Source organism: Lichenostomus cassidix, chromosome 18, assembly GCF_008360975.1.
Source record: "Lichenostomus cassidix isolate B80296 chromosome 18, HeHo_3.0, whole genome shotgun sequence".
Classification (NCBI taxonomy): domain Eukaryota; kingdom Metazoa; phylum Chordata; class Aves; order Passeriformes; family Meliphagidae; genus Lichenostomus; species Lichenostomus cassidix.
In genome coordinates, this window is record NC_139498.1 from 854,414 (window position 1) to 870,577 (window position 16,164).

The 16,164-nt window shown below is 47.3% G+C and overlaps 1 protein-coding gene across 1 annotated transcript in view; it reads right to left on the bottom strand.

Moving 5' to 3' along the window:
• Positions 1–10,292, bottom strand: part of CACNG4 (calcium voltage-gated channel auxiliary subunit gamma 4) — a 41,516-nt gene extending 31,224 nt beyond the window's left edge. The window contains exon 1 of the mRNA XM_085077335.1: positions 9,930–10,292. Coding sequence (XP_084933461.1) covers positions 9,930–10,152 — 223 coding nt within the window. The 5' untranslated portion in view covers positions 10,153–10,292. The remainder of the gene's footprint in view (positions 1–9,929) is intronic.
• Positions 10,293–16,164: the final 5,872 nt, after the last annotated feature.

A 16,164-nucleotide genomic window follows, 5' to 3' on the forward strand; every position in this document is an offset into this window, starting at 1 on the left:
GATCCCAAAGCACCTCGGAGCTGTCTGCGTTTGTCAGTGCTAAAGGCAAGGACAAGAGCACAGCACAACGTGCAGAGCAAAGGTGAAACACTTTGGAGCAAACTGCACCATGTTTAATCTCACAGCGAGCAGATATTGCCTTAGTCTCGGATAAATATCTTTTGAAACACCCAAGTCACTTAAAAAATGAAATCTGGTTGACTCTCAGTGCAGTGTAAGCTTGGATGGAGGTCGGAAGCCTCCTCCCTTGGAAGGTCTGCTCACTGCCTTGGAGCATCTTTTACCAACAGACAAAACTGTGTTTGCACAGTGGGCAGAGCTGGGGGGATGTGGACAGCTCTGATCCAAACCCAGGGTGGGAACATCCAAATGAGCCAAGGAGCTCAGCCTCTTGCTAGCTCCTTGGCTTGGATTCAGTGTGAGCAGAGCTCCTCACTGGAGCTCTGTGTGTCCCACTGCTCTGCCTGCAAGGTCAGCCTGGCTGCAAGGAGCACTCTGGTGACCTCCAAATGCTGCCATGGCCAGGAACTGAGCCCTGCTGGCTGCCAGAAGGGTGAGGGTGAGGAGCCAGCTGCTTAGGGCTAGCAGCTCCGTTTGAAGGAACCATTTCCCAACTGTTACTGAGCTCCCAGATTTATTAATTGATGTTGTCATGTTTAGGAGAGCTCTGCTTGGTGCTGCCATTTGCCAACAGTTCCCATAATAAAACCCAACTGAAATGGTCAATAATGCTCCTGAGCTCCAAAGGGACAGAAGAAACTGCCTTCAGCCAGGTGTACATCAGGAGGCAGAGTGGAACAGGAGGTGTTAAATCTGGGAGGAGGCAGAGTCTGGAGCTCTCCCTGTGCGATGGAAATCAAGTTCCTGAAGTTTTGGTGATTCACAATTGCCAGCAAATCACCCCACGCTCAGCAGAGCCATATCTGGAGTTTAGCAATCCATTTTGGGCTATTGGCTTCCCTGGCTCCAGTACCAGAGCTCTGCTCAGTGAATCTGAGGGTTTCAACCCTGTTCACAATCCCGTGGATGGAAATGTGATGCACACAATGCAAGCTGCTGTTTCATCATCTGGCCAAAACCAAACTAACACACAAAGAAACCAAGATTAGCAAATTCTGCATTAAAATATATGCATTATGTAAAGGAGCATTGCTATGTTTTACTTGAATTCAGAATATCCACTGGACAAAGATGATTAAAGCCCACTATTGCCATTAGTGAGTCATACACGGAGGAGTATCACAAACTTTCATATCTGGATACCTTTGAAAGCTCAGCCTAAATAGTCACAAGGTCTTCCAGCACTGAGAGTTTGTTATTTCATTTGCTTGCAGGCAGTAGAGTGCTGGGGGCTGAGCTCTAAAAACCCCAACAGCAAGAAAATCCTTCCAACAAAATCACCCAGTGCTTTGCTATCAGCTCTCCTGACAGCCAGCGAGCTGAGATAGGTGTGCTCAGCCCTGATAGGTGTTTGTGATAAGTTATAGTTTAGATTTGATTACATTTAGGCAATGTTCCTCTGGCAAGATCCTATTTCAAGTCATAATTGCGACATGTCATGGTTCCTTTTTAATGCCTTGCAGCAGCAATAGATAAACTGTGCCTCTGGGATGCAAGGAAGACAATAACAATCCCAGTGTTATTGAATGCTATATATTTGGGCAGGAGAAAATATCCAGTCATCCATATTCCACACCAAACGGCATCATTTAAAAAGTATAAATGGGAGACAACTGGTCTGAAACCCCCAGTAGAGAATTGGCAGTGACTTAAAAATGGTTATTAACTTAATCTGAAAAAAAACCAACCCTGGCAGCTAAACAAGGGTGGCAATTCCTGCTGAACTGGGTTCCTCTCCCACTCGAGCAGGGGATGTTCAGTGCTTCTGAATATCTCAGAAACATTTGGCATTATCAAGCTAACAGGCCTGGCTAAGTGAGAAACATTCAAAGGGCACAACTAAGTGGCACAGTTCCAAAACAGCAATTAAAAGGCGGAATGCTTGAAAAAGAACAATAAAAGAGGTTAATTCATATCAGGGCTTGGCAATTGGTACAGGAAATACTGTAATTCCACAACGTGCTCTCCCTTCACCCATCTCTTCACACCACTGCTGTGAGTTTATAATCTATCATTCCTTCATGGATAATGTTTGAGAAGAAATGACTCAATTCTATTGAAGAAGAACTTACAGGGTTATTTGTAACCCTGTAGGAGCCTGGATAGGAGCAGGCAGGAGCCTGGATAAATCCTGGGCAACAAGGAAAACAGGCAGAGAAAAGAGACACCAACGATACATTTGGACAAATTGATGATTATATATTTTTAATTGGCAGAATGACAGTCAAGAGTTAAGAAGAGAAATCAAAAATCTTAAATTTCTACCTGGGGCAATATCTACTCATTTTCTAGAGAAGGACCCTTGCAGTGCCATTGAAGAGCTCATTTCAAAGGCAGCTCTCTGGCAGCAGGAAGGTTACAACATTTCGGCAAGGAGAGGCAAAAAGAGAAAGTGAACAAAGATGTTGAGATGAGAGGAAGCCCTGGGAAGGAGCAGGGACAGGGGCTGGACTGTGTGCCAGGCTGAATCAGGAGCTGCTTCAACGCTTCCACTGCATTTGACTCGCAGCAGCAACAACTGGCAAAAATGGCCCAGAGCTGGAGGGAAATGTAGCTCAAGTCTGCCTAGGCTGGGCTATCCATCCTGCAGGCAGCTTGCCCGGAGCCCTGCTATTCTGAGATAGCTGAGAGGCCACTTGTCATTAATATTGTGATAAATCTCAATGCAGAGAAAGCCTTGGGTGTTGCTGTGGTGCCCAGCACCTCTGTGTGCTCCTCAGAAGAGTCAAAATAACCACTCTGAAGGGAAAAATACCAGCTGAAGCCCAGGAAAGAGCCACCTTCCACAGTAAAATGGTGGAGATAAAATGATGTACTTTGAGTGTGGAAGACAAAAAACCAAGGGAAAGAACTATCTGGCAGTAGAAGAGGGAGGACAAAATATATTGCAATTTAACTGATCAAAATACGCTGCAAAAGTGAGAGGCTTTAGAACAAGGCAGGAATAACCAGGAAGTCCTGCCCAGCACTGGTGCTGTCTGCTGAAAACACCCTTTTGTTCTCAAGTCATAAACGTGTATCAGCCTCTCAGACATATGGGCAGTTGTGCATTTATCCTGTTTATTTTACTACTCCTGTGCATCCTGCCTTGCCATCTGTTGGGAAGAATTTGGATGCTGAACCATAAGTCTGAGACATAATAAATACCAGTAAACAGAAATCTAAAACGAAGATAAGCACCAAGGAATGTTTGGAAGCAGGACCAGTTTTTCAGTTTGATAGTTTGATTTATTTCCTGAGATGAGTCTTGGCTCAGAAAAGAAGGACCAGCAGGAAAAGGTCCAACTGAAGGGACAAATCCACGATCCCTTCTCTTACACTGGCTCCATATTGGCACAATTCCACTGCCTTCCTAGAAAGCAGTTAAGTTTACGTAGGTGGAGAATCAGACTTAATCCTGTCCCTCAAGGAAGACATGCTTAAACACCAAATATTGCATGTATAAAACATAAGTTGCAAGCAAAATGCTTCAAACGCAGCGAAAGCAGCGTTCATGGCTCTTCCCTGAGCTGGGCAGCCCTGAGTGTCCCACTTTCTCCACATCTTCGCTTCCACTTTATTATTAGAATGAGAGGAAAGTGGGTGGAAAGGAAGCACAGTTATCCCTCCTAGTCAGGGGCAGAAAGATAAATAACTGGGTGCAGATCAAGCAGGAAACCTAGCAAAGCCCAGAGCCACAAGCCCATCATCCTCCTCCTCCTCCCTCTCCGTTTTCAGTTTGGGGATACAAAAATTCTACAGAAATTCTACAAAATTGCTGCTCTTTGGCACACCAACCACAGAGACACCAACTAAATATCTGGGAGCTGAGAGGTGTTAATAACAGACTTCAGATTACACTCAGTACCTAAGTACTCCTACCTCCTCAAAGGAATCCGAGATGAGATAAAAGCACTTGCCTCCCTTCCTAATTTTTTTTTCTTTTTTCCCTCTGTTTCTGGAAAAATACACAAGACTACAGGATGGAGACACCAGATACACTCCCCTTCTCCCCGAGGTTTTTATGAGGTGTTTTGCACCTGGCCAGACTCTGGCTGAATCTACAGGTGACACAGCATGACCGGAGCAGATGTGACTCTGTGCTACTGCAGGAATAATCACTGTGTTCAAATTTGACAGGGGCAAAAAATCACATTATTGTATGGATTTGTTGTACCAGTTGATACTGGTGAGGGTCAGAGGAGCTGCCAGCAGACAGGGCAAGCCCTGGCAGTGTCTAAAGCAGTAATAAAAGCCCACAGCAGAAGGTCAGTTAAAGGTAACAGCTGCTGGACGAAGCCCAAAGTCTGCATCACATCATTGCAAAGGTCCCACAAACCCCAAAATGAGTTACTATGGCTCTGACAGATCCCACCACAAATGCCATCTGTCAAGTCCTCCGAACATGCAGTGTAACTATTTACAGGATAAAACAGGAGCTCCAGCACAACACAGCCACGGGGATCCTATTTGTACAACCCAACGCCTCCCTGACTCCACAAACCATCTCTGAAACCTCCTCAGAACAATCCTGAAACCGAGGGAAGATTAATATTGCCCACATTGCATCCTGCACTGTAGAAGAAGCTTTCCAGCTGGATTACAAATGTGCTTTCACTGGTTTGCAGCCTTCAGGGAGCATTGCTAATGCACAGAGTCTTTGGGTTCTAAGTTTTGCACTGGGATGTCTGACATGCTGAGAGAAAAAACCAAACCCTTCGTGTAGCCTGATAGCTCCCTACTGGCTATGGAGTAGATCGAGTTCAAGAAAGCAAATTAATTCATTAAAGTGACATATATTCAGTCAATTAGCTTCAGATCCCTGTTTCATAGAGCAGGGAAGAATGGATGTTTTGTGACATCAATAAGATCATTTGAGAGCCTCTGTGCAAATGTTCAAAGAGGTGTATTGAGGAGACACATGCTTTTTTTTTTTTTCCTTTCATTTGAGAATAGATAATACATTAACCCATCTTCTGCTGACTGGTCCTCCAACACCAAATTTCTCACTATTTTTTAGTATTTTAAATTATGGATAATATTTCAAAGGGGTCAGACTCTGTGTCCATAAAGGCAGCTCCAAATTCAGAAGCTCTAACAAAGGGAATGCTCTTGAAAAGAAAACAAAAAAAACTGGAAAAGGCTGTTAAAAAAATTATTCCATCAACTGCTGGCAAAACTGCTGCTTGGAGTGCTAAGAATGAAACCCAGTGAGTAAAGCACTTGGACCTTCTCAAGAGTGTGTGTTTTACCAAGGGAACAGAGATGGTATGAGCAGGATGTATGGAATGGGATGGAATGGAATGGGATGGAATGGGATGGGATGGGCTGAATCCCAGAAGAGTCCTCCACTAACGGCTTTATGTTTGTGTTGAAAGATCCATGGGTGAAAGTTCACTCTTCAGGAGTGCACAAAATGCATATGTATTGTCCTAGAAATAGGCTGTGGCATCACTAAACAAGTTTCTCACAGCAGAGACACCCATTTGTGTATTCTCCATTTGCAACCACTTTTCTGTCAGGGTGTGAGCACAGCTCTGAGTGCCTGCAGAGACTGAGATCAACCACCTCTTCACGTGCCTGTGGACAAAACCTCACCTCTGATATTAGAGGGATTTAACATTTGCTCTTCACCAACCAACACTTTTGCCACAGCATTTGAATAAAAAGTCTGCATTGTATTCAGTTTATTCCAAACACTGGTGGTGCTGGAGCTTCATAGCTGTGCTTGGAGAATACTAAGGAATATTCATCCTTTTTGGATGAGCCATGAATTTTCAGTATTGATGGGGAGCAGCCTGCCCTTATTTGCCTGCCTCAAACATTGGTATAAGCATTTTTATTTTGTTTTCGGGGTATCCATGGGAGCAGCGCAGGCGGGTGCTGCAGACCCCATGTTTGGGAGCATTCATCCAAGCTGGAAGAATCACAAATAATTGTGCAAATGTGCGTTTGTGGAGTTTTCAAAACCACAGATGATTTCCTCGATCCTTCCTGCCCATTGTGGGTGTTCCAGCCAGGCAGGACACGTGAGCCCACGTGAATTAAACAGCCAATTGCACCACTTGGAAAGCAAATGGCAAACAGGGAATACTAAAAGCAGTAGACACAATGGGTTCAAAGAGATTCATAGGCTGAAGTGTTTAATAAAATACTCTTTGAATAAATTTAAATTACAAGTGCATTACTTGATTTCCTATCTTGATGTCACAGAGCCTGCAGAGCTCCATTGTGAGCTGTCCTATTAACTTCAGCACGATTGTTCCCCAAGATAAGCAGTTTCAGTGGATAAAGTGGTGTTTTTAACATTGTTTTTTTCCAGGCAAATATTTTAATCAGATCCTCCTCGTGAGTAAGGCTGTGTGAGCTCACGGAGCTGTGCTGCACATTTCCCATGGGAAGTGGGGCTGCTGGGAAATCAGAGTGCATCAACCTCCTCTCTCGGGTTGGCTTGGCCACAAAATGGTCACACCAGGAGTTCTGCCAAACAGCCTCTGACCTAAGGCAACTACTGGGATATCAATTTTAAAAATCCACGCAGAAATAATGGAATTGTTTAAAATCCACTCAATGAACCTCCCACCTGCACCTTTGACAAACATGCCAAAAGAACAAAATGGGGATGAGACAGGCAAGAGTTTGACTGATGTATCATTAACGCTGCTGGAGTGACTAAGCTCCATAGTAGTATCAACTACTAGTGCTGGAACACGATTTCATCCTGCAGCTCCAAACAAAGATTATATGCTTGATCCCTAGGCTGTATCACTCCAATTATGATGCCAATTTGTTGTAAAATACTGCTTCAAAGAAAAACAGGAAAACATGGAGGAACACCTGATAATTGAATTATAAGGTTATCCTTTCCCATCCTGTTTCAGCAATTTCACTTGAAATGTTGGAGCTGAGGGTACTGAACAGGTGATTGCTCAAAATCCAGCATACAGGTTGTTTTATGGACAGAGTTGAGAAACATTTTACTGGGAAATTTCAATTGACCTGAAATCTGCTCAGCGCAATGCTTTATGTATGTCAAAAGCAATTTCAGAGCCTGTTTAAGGCATTTTCAGCTTCTGCACATTTGTGTCTCAGATTTGTCTTTTTGACATAGAAGTGAAATGGCAATAAAGACCATTTAAATAAATTAAGGAGATTTTTACAATTATTTCTCCAAAACACCAGAAGATTCCTAAAAATAGGTTTGAAGCCAGACCATTTAATCACATATAAAAATCTATAAATGAAGTTATTTTCCTGCTATGTATCTCCTCAGAATCGCAATATTGTCTTTATACTACTGAAAGACTCAGCCACTTCAAATGAGTGAAGCTCTGAAATGGTCAAGAGTGTTGTTTTAAATCAGCTTCTAGAAATGGTTTTATTATTTTATAAAACAAAGGAATGGTTCCATGTTGAAAACCAAGTCCCATGATATGGCTTAAAACATGAATAATTTAATGTATCTATAGATTTTATCTTACAAAACAGAACATACTGAAAAAGTAGGAGAGAATGTAGTCTCTGCTCCTCATCTCTGTGAACAGATGACAGCTTTCTCAAATTGGGCATTCTTAGCACATATTTGACAACTTTAAAAATTGTAACTTTATAATTTGATTATGAGCATTTGAATTTTGAGCAGAACAGCTCCCTTGCTGTTGGATTGATGCTTCCCATGAAATGCCTTTTTATCCCCCAAACTGCTGCGGGTTGGAGCTGCACTTGCACACAACTCTTGGCTGCAATTTTCCAGCAAATACCCTGGCAAGGGCCAGGAGGGCACTGGTGCTGCCCAGTGATGCAACGAGACCACAGCTCTGCCCATTTCCCACAGCTTCCCTCACTGCTTCTCTCCTAAAAAAAGTTCTGACTTAAGCCCAGGTGAAATCAAGGCAGAAATTCCACCAGTTTCAGTCAAAGCTGTGCTTTATTTCTATGAATGGTGTTCCTGGGAGACCACACAGCAACCCTGACATTGGGGAACTCAGGGATTTTTCCCGGAGGTGACAGGTCCAGCCCAGCTGAGCAAGCTCAGCAACTCCTGCAAGATGCAAATAAACTTATTTTCCACGAAAAACGGAGGCTGAAGACACAACAAGCTCAGTGAAGATCACAAGATTCAGTTCAAGTGGAGGATGCTCAGCATCTCTCAAGCAAACTCAGGAGCTCTCAGATGCAAGCTCTCATTTTCCAGGTGCCATAAAAACCCATGCTGAGAGTTACATTTCCTTTAAGAGTCATACAGCCAAGCATTGCCATTACCCATAACCTTCACATTTCAATAATTTTTTCTCTCTTTATCACCTAAAAATACTTCCTTGTTCTACAGCTCTTCCATGTTTGCATCCTATTACTAGGATTACTTTTTTAAAGAGAAAAATCATGTTGCACTGTAGCCTTAAATCATTAGCAAAAGGAGAAGATGAGAACAGACGTGAGAATGAGGTCTTTTCTACCACGCCACAGCCTTTTCTGGGAAGAAAAAAAAACCATCTGAACACAGCTGCGAGTCTGAAGCAGAGCTGGGCTCGCTGGGCTGAGCCGTGTGTCAGTCAGGGGGGATGAAGCACAAAGCCAGGCTGGCGAAGTTGCCTTGTGCTCAGCCGGGCTGGTGGCTTTGGCTGCTCAGCCGGGCTGGTGGCTTTGGCTGCTCAGCCGGGCTGGTGGCTTTGGGTGCTCAGCCGGGCTGGTGGCTTTGGCTGCTCAGCAGCCTCTCCGCCCAGAGCATCCCAGGGGCTCCGGGTGTCCCCAGGCAGAGGCACCGCACGGCTCAGCAGCCCTGCCCTGCTCTCCTCCCTCCGGCAGCACGGAGGCTCTGCTGGCTGCTCAGAGGATGGGCGAGCAGCTGAGGGGCTCCAGAGCCACCGCGGCCCCTCTGCCAGCGCATGTCCCTGTCCTGGGGATGCCATGTCCCTGTCCCTCGGCCAGAGCCCCTCGCTCTCGGCTCACAGATGTTGTTTCCCATCTGGGCTCTGCGATCTGCTGTGCCACATCCTCCAACACCCATGTGCTCCTTTGTCCCGGCAGTTCTCGCCGCGCCTTCTCGCTCCACAACTCCATTTTCCGAGCGGGAGCCACATGTTTGGCCTGTGCGGGGAGCGGGAACTGCTGCCCAGCCCAGCCACTAAAACACTCATCTTTGTATTGTTCACATCCTCCAGCCTCACCCGCGGGCTGTACTGAGCAGCCCCGAGCGCACAGCGAGGCACCTGAGCGGTGCCAACACCTCCTCCACCCGGGCTCCCGGTGTGTGTGAGGGCAGACTGGGAGGAACTGGAGTTGCCGCTGTCCTGCCCGAGAGCTGTGCCTGAGCTCCAAAGCTCCTGAAGCCACAGTCCCGGCGGTGCCCAGCCGCGCAGTCCGCAGGGCTCAGGTGCGCCCCGAAGCACCCAAACGCGCCCACCCCGCCAGGAGCCCCCGAAGCCCCGGCGATGGTCGCGGAGCGAGGTCACCCCGCCGGGCAGAGCTCCCCTGGGCAGCGCTCCGCATCCCGCCGCCGGTTCCCATGGCAATGCCGGAGATGCCGGTTGCCACGGTAACGCCATCCTCCTCCTCGGCCGTGTCCGAGGCAGCGGCGCGGCTCCGGCCCCGGCTCCAGCTCCGGCTGGGCTCAGCCCGGCGGCTCCGGCTCCAGCTCCGGCTGGGCTCAGCCCGGCGGCTCCGGCTCCAGCTCCGGCTGGGCTCAGCCCGGCGGCTCCGGCTCCAGCTCCGGCTGGGCTCAGCCCGGTGGCTCCGGCTGGGCTCTGCCCGGCTCTGCCCGGCGGCTCCGGGCGCTCAGCCGGCTCCCCCGGGAAGTTCTCCCCCTCCCCTCCCCGGCGCGGCCGCGGTACCTTCGAGGCAGCAGATCCTCCAGAGCCCCGAGTGCGTGAGATCGCCCCGCGCCCGCCGCGGCGGCCCCTGCGCCTCGTCCGTCGTGATGTTGGTGCCGTTGCAGATGTGGGCGCTGGAGTAGAGCCAGTAGTCGGTGCCGATGGCGATGGCCATGAGGCTGAAGGCGGCGAAGGCGCCCACCGTGGTCAGCAGCATCTGGACGCCACGGTCACACCACACCATGGTGCTTCATAGTCCCCGCACGGGCGCGGGGGGCCGCACGACACCGCCCGGCAGCCGCCGCGCCCGGGAGGCTCCGAGTCACGGGGAGGGGGCGGAGGCGGCGGCGGGGGCGCGGCGGGGGGAGCCGGGCGGGGGGAGCTGCGCTGGGCTGAGCCGGGCTGAGCCGCGCCGCCTCCGCCCCCCGCGCACCGCCCGGCCCGCAGCTCCGCGCAGCTCCGCGCAGGGCGGAGGGAGGCGGGGAGGGGCGGCGCGGCTCGGGCAGCGGCGGCACGGAGCTCCCGACCCCCGACGGGATGCTGCCGCTCGGGGACGATGCCACCCCCGGTGCGCCCGCCGAGCATCGCTCTGCTCCTTGGCTCCGAGCGAGCTCTGCCGCCCCTGAGGGTTGCATCCCGCCAGGTGTTCCGGGCAGGTTGGACGGGGCTTGGAGCCACCCGGTGCACTGGAACGAGATGGGCTTTAAGGTCCCTTCCAACCCAAACTATCCTGTGATTCTGTGGAATTCACGGGGGGTGAAGGTGTGAGTGTGACCCGGGCTGGCTCTCCCTCCTGCAGCTCGCCAGGACCTGTCTGGAGGGCAGGGAGGTCTTGCCCACTCTAGAGATGCAAAGCTCTGCACCTTCACTGCTCTCTCTTGGGTGGGTTCTGCACACCTTCCTTCTGCTGCATGGGCTGCCCTGGAAATCACCGTGGAAACGACGCCAAACACGGTGGGGATGAGGCGTCGCAGTTGCAAGAAGATGCCCACATTGCCAGGGAGCTACAGCAGAGCCAGCCAGGGGGTTTAGCCATGATTGCCTCCTGCAGCCTCACTCTGCCATTAGTTATGCAAGGAGGTTGTAGGCAAGTATTTGGGTTGCTGGTTTGCTCCTGTTTGGAAGGGTGTGGAGACATTCCAGCACCTGAAAATATTTTCCCTTGGAAAACCAAGGGGAGAAATATCTACACCATTTTTGTCGCCTTATCCTGTCTTCCACCCCTCACTCCCATCACTGCGAGCTGACAAGTCAGTCCTGCCTCCACCTCATCCAAGTGACAAGCCAGATGAATGGGAAGGCTTCCTGATCAGCTAATGCATTTGTGTGGAGGGAACGTGGCAGCACACCAGTTTTATGTATATGAATTAGGGAGTGGGAGGACAAGAGCTACAAACCTCGAGAAATGCAGTGCTCTTGCCGAGCAGTGCGTGGATGGCTGCAGGTGCTTGTGTGACTCCAGAGCTCGGCAAACCAACGCTGAGAGGCTTTTCAGCTGCTCGTCCTTTTCAGAAGAAAACTGGGAGAGCAAAAAGCAGATTCCAATTAAAAGCTGGTCTTTGTTTCACAGAGACCTCGGCGAATTGCTCAGACGTGAAGCCTTATAAACATAGAAGAGCTCCAAAGTCAGATGCTTGGTTTAAAAATGTAAATTATGGTTTTCTTTTCAGTTGTGGTTTGTAGGTGTATCAGTGCCTTTGCAAAAATCACCTCCTAAATGAATGTCTCCATTAGGGATGGAAGAATGAAATCAGGTAAACTCAAAGCAGAGTGAAACCTCGTTCAGAAAAACTTGATTGAGCATTTGAGTTTAATGAGGTTCAACAGACTTCTCATTTGAAATATATGTTTGTACCTCTGAGCATTGGGGGTTTGGACAGAGTGGGGAAATGAGATACTGAAACAGCAGGAGAGAAGCTATTTCCATAGCTTTTTAAACCTATCAAGCCTTAATTAATATTATTTATTTGTATTACTGTACTGCCTGGGAGAGATGGCCGTGGCTGTCTCTCCAGAGCGAGGAGCAGAGGCAGGAGGAGGGCTGGGTGGGCAGAGATTCCCCATGGCACAGAAATGTCCTCCTCAAGCAGTCCCAGTGCCACAGGACACTGGTGGCAGTCCTGGTGGGTCCTGAGCAGCCTCCCCCAGCAGGAAGGGTTTGCTCAGAGCCACCAGCCCTGCAGCTCCTATTGACTGGGCAAGGTAACAGCACATCAACACCATTTATTAATAAAATATCCTGCTCTTCTTCCTCCCCCTCCCATTTTTGCAAAGAAGACATCTGTTTCTGTTTCTCCTGCCCTGAGAGAAATAACTCAGGCTCCTGAAGGGTTACAGAGCAGCATCCAAAGCAGGCAATCATTTTCTGCCCAAGCTATCTTCTTTAGTTTAAAAATGTTCTCTATTCTTTTGAAATGCATGAAGTAGATTGTGGGAGAGCTAATATTATATTCCACTACAGAAAGCTGGTGGAGTATTTTACATTGATGTCTGGCTCTAGTGATTTTCTAAGGATTTTGAATTCATTAAATCCAACCATTGAATAATCTCCATTCGTGGCGGAAGGAAGGCAGAAGTGCTTACACTCTCCAGCAGCAGAAATGCTGTAGTCTTTTCTGAAACACGAGATGTCTCTGACCTGCTGCACGCAGCAGAGGTTGCCCACCATGTCACTTTTGATTTGCAGGCTTTGCTTGTGACAGAGCCTCACAAAAGTGCCATGGAATGGAGCAGCAGAGCAGCCTTGGCAGGGTGTTTTGCCTCCTCCATCCTCAATCAGAATTAAGACCCAATTGTTCCAAGCTCAGACCAGAGGCAGAAGCTCAGAACAATGACCAGGGAAAGTCCCACTGTGTCTGTCTGTAATTCAGCACAACACCGTGCAAGGACAAGAGTCCAAACCCAGAAATAAATTTTTACCCTGGAGAAACAAGATCTTGAAACAGAATTGTTTTGATTCCTTGACGTTGATGTTCAAAGCTTTAAATGAAATCTTGTGCCTGATCATTTTATTTCTGTACTGAATAACAGTTACTTTGGAGACAAAACTTCAACTTTAACTGAATTCAGTGAGAGCTGTCACTAATAAAATCCTGCCCCAGAGACACCACTGGTATCAGAAGAAAACTGCAAGATGTTACCATTTAGCATTACTGCTGCTAAGTGTCAAACATATTGAGTTTAACAGATTAGGCTTTCTTATTTTTTTTTTTTCCAATCTACCATCTAGCAAAATAACACCAGAATTTCACTGAAAGGAAATTTTGGAAATTGCTCAAGAACAGCTCGAGAGAGTTCTTTCTCAGAATGAAAATAATCACTTCAATTAAATAGGGCTTTTGATGTAGATACAGTTTAACCATCATCAAAGCCTGGAAGAGATATTTCATCCTCCCTTGTTCTTTCTCAGCTTTTAGCTCTGTGCACGTGAGAATGAATTTCAGCATCTAGGAATGTCCTGAAATTAAAGTGACATCTCTATCATGGATGATTGTCATCTCCTAGGGGTCTTGGCATCTTTCCTATCTAATTTGGTGCTGATATTGTGGAAAAAAATAATCCTTAATAACCTCCTTCAGACGATGCTGTGTGTGGAGACCTGGCTGTTCCATCCCTGCTGTGTGTTGGGTAATTTCCTTTATCCCCAGGGCAGGTGGGGTTTGGTTAACCCCACAGATCAGCAGCAGAGCTCCACACCTCCAGCCTGAGCAGAGCCTTGAGAGAATCTGAGATGTGCCTGGAGGTGCCAGGAGGTCACAGGTTTGTGTCAGCAGGAGAACTACTAAAATTGCCCCTGGAACTGTATTTTCATGTCCTTTGGATCAGATCTTGCAGATCACTGTGATATCTACTGAGCTACCTTAGCAGACCTTTGCAGAGCTGGATCCAAATGATCAAACTCATAAATTCTGTGGTGAAACAAAGGATGGAGTCACTCATTTTTAGGGATGGCACAGAACCTGACCCACAGAGCCACCTATTCCTGCTATTATAATTCATCATAAATTGCAAGGACGTTGTGTCTTTCACCTTTGAGGATCCCACTCTGCAGAAGGTGCTCTTCCTCCAGCAAGGCTGGCAGACAAGTCACCATCACATTTCAGAGTGCTCAGTCTGGGAAAGGGTCAACTTGAATTTTATTTAAGGAATTATAAGGCTGAATTTCTTCTTTAGTCCTCTAAAAGAGCAGCTGGATTGAGGGCAAAGAGTTTCAGATCGTCCTTCAGAGCTGAACAAATGGTCATCTCAAAGGAAAAATATTGTCATTCCTTGCCACTTGAGGGACAACAGCTTGGCCTCGATTCTATTATTCCTTTTAATATATTAAATATTCTTTGGCTTAGTCATGGGAAGAAAAGCATCACAACTGCTTTCTAATAAATAAAATGTGCTCAGAAGCAACTCTGAAGCTTTCCAGATAACTGCATTTCGAGTTTGCCAGGAAGCCAGATGCTGCTATTGGAAAAGTAGCTGCTCTGGTTTGTCATCCGAGGCTAGAAATTGATACCTAAGAATGATATGATGAGACAGATTCGATGACAGCACTGCTCTTTCTATAAATAATTTGAAGAAAACTTTTTTTCATTAAAAAAAACGAAGCTTTTTTTGTTAGAGACTTGCACAGCAAACCAGAAAATTAAAAAGGATAGGCATGCTGTGTTTGAATAGGGCCAACAAAAGAACACGATATATGCAATTTATAGAAGAATATATAGCAGCTCTCACACATTTTACACTACACAGACTCTATTTTTCCCATAATACCAATAGTTATGAAACTCATTATCTTTTTGACAATGGAGAAATGGAATATTATTCCTTTACTTGCTTGATCATGTCAAATGTCAAAGCAAATTACGAATGCTTGTCCTTCAAACACTCAGCCCTCCTGGGAAGATATTTAATATCAATAGCATTCACATCTAGCTGCAGAATGAACTGATATTGCACACATCCCACACACCTGAAGCTCACTGTCACCTGCCATGCCATTCCATGTCTCAAGTCCTACCTCTTGTCCCTGTCCTGAGCACAGGGAGATTCATTGCAGTGCAGATGGCACATTAAACCCTCCCTGGAGAGGAGTTAAATCCATGAGCAGGAGTCACTCCTGAGTTTAGGGTGTTAAAAAGGGAATGGGAAAAGAGCAAGTGGTTAATAGGAGCCTTGATTTTGCATCATATTCCAAAGGATTTGGAGAGGAGGTCCTGATGAGACACTATGGAAGTTTCTAGCACAAGAAACCTGCTAAAAGGGCAGTGAAAAACTCACTATCTCTTGGGTGCTGGAGAAACAGAGGTGCTGAGTGAGAGTTCAGCCAGACAAGGCACTGCTGGAACGAGCTGTGCTCATCCTCAGGGCAGCAGCCAGAGGGAAATGCAAATTGTCCTTGGGGATGCAGCACAGTGGTTGGGTGAGGTGGAGAAAGGGGGAAAACCTGCCTGTGAGGTTCTCTCATTCCACCCATGATCTGCCACCTCTGAGAAATACCTGTGCACACCATGGAGAGCAAACACCCAGAGCTACCCACACAGCCTGCAGGGGCTGCAGGGACACTGAGGGATGGGACAGGGAGTGGGGTGGAATAGGAGTGGGATGGAATAGGGAGTGGGATGAAATAGGAACTGGGATCGAATAGGAACTGGGATGGAATAAGGACTGGGAAGTCCCACTGAGGGATGCCATTTCTGAGGCTCTCCCCAGCCCACATCCTGCCAGCACTCCTGGCTCCTAATCTCCCCACAAACAAAGCAACATCAGTCTCTTTAATGTCCTTTAGAAAATAAATTTATAAATCCTCCTTGGAACCAATGCTCCCTCTCAGACCCAACGGGGATGCTGCTGTAGAGTGGCTGAAGTCACAGGAGTATAAAAAATGAGGCAATCTGGTGGAGAGCTCATTGCCTCTGAACCTCTGCTTCACCCACAGCCCCAGAGGGTGCAGGAGAATCACCCCTGGCCAGCCAGAGGGAAATTGCTGCACTCAGGCTGTGTTTGAACCTGAGAAAAAGTGGCTTCAATGGAAGCGTGTTAGGAGGAGGATTGAGTGAAACAGGTTTTTAGGATAAGTCTTAAATACTTAAATCAATCATGATAACTTGCTGCACTGAATTTATCTCCTAAGCTGCCTAAAGTAAATTCCTCAGATCTGTCTGAATAATTTGAGGCTGATAATGCAGCATTTGAGTAGGAAGGCTGCTGGCCACTGAAAGGATTTTCTCATTAGAATTTCAGCCGATTATTCACCAGAGAGATG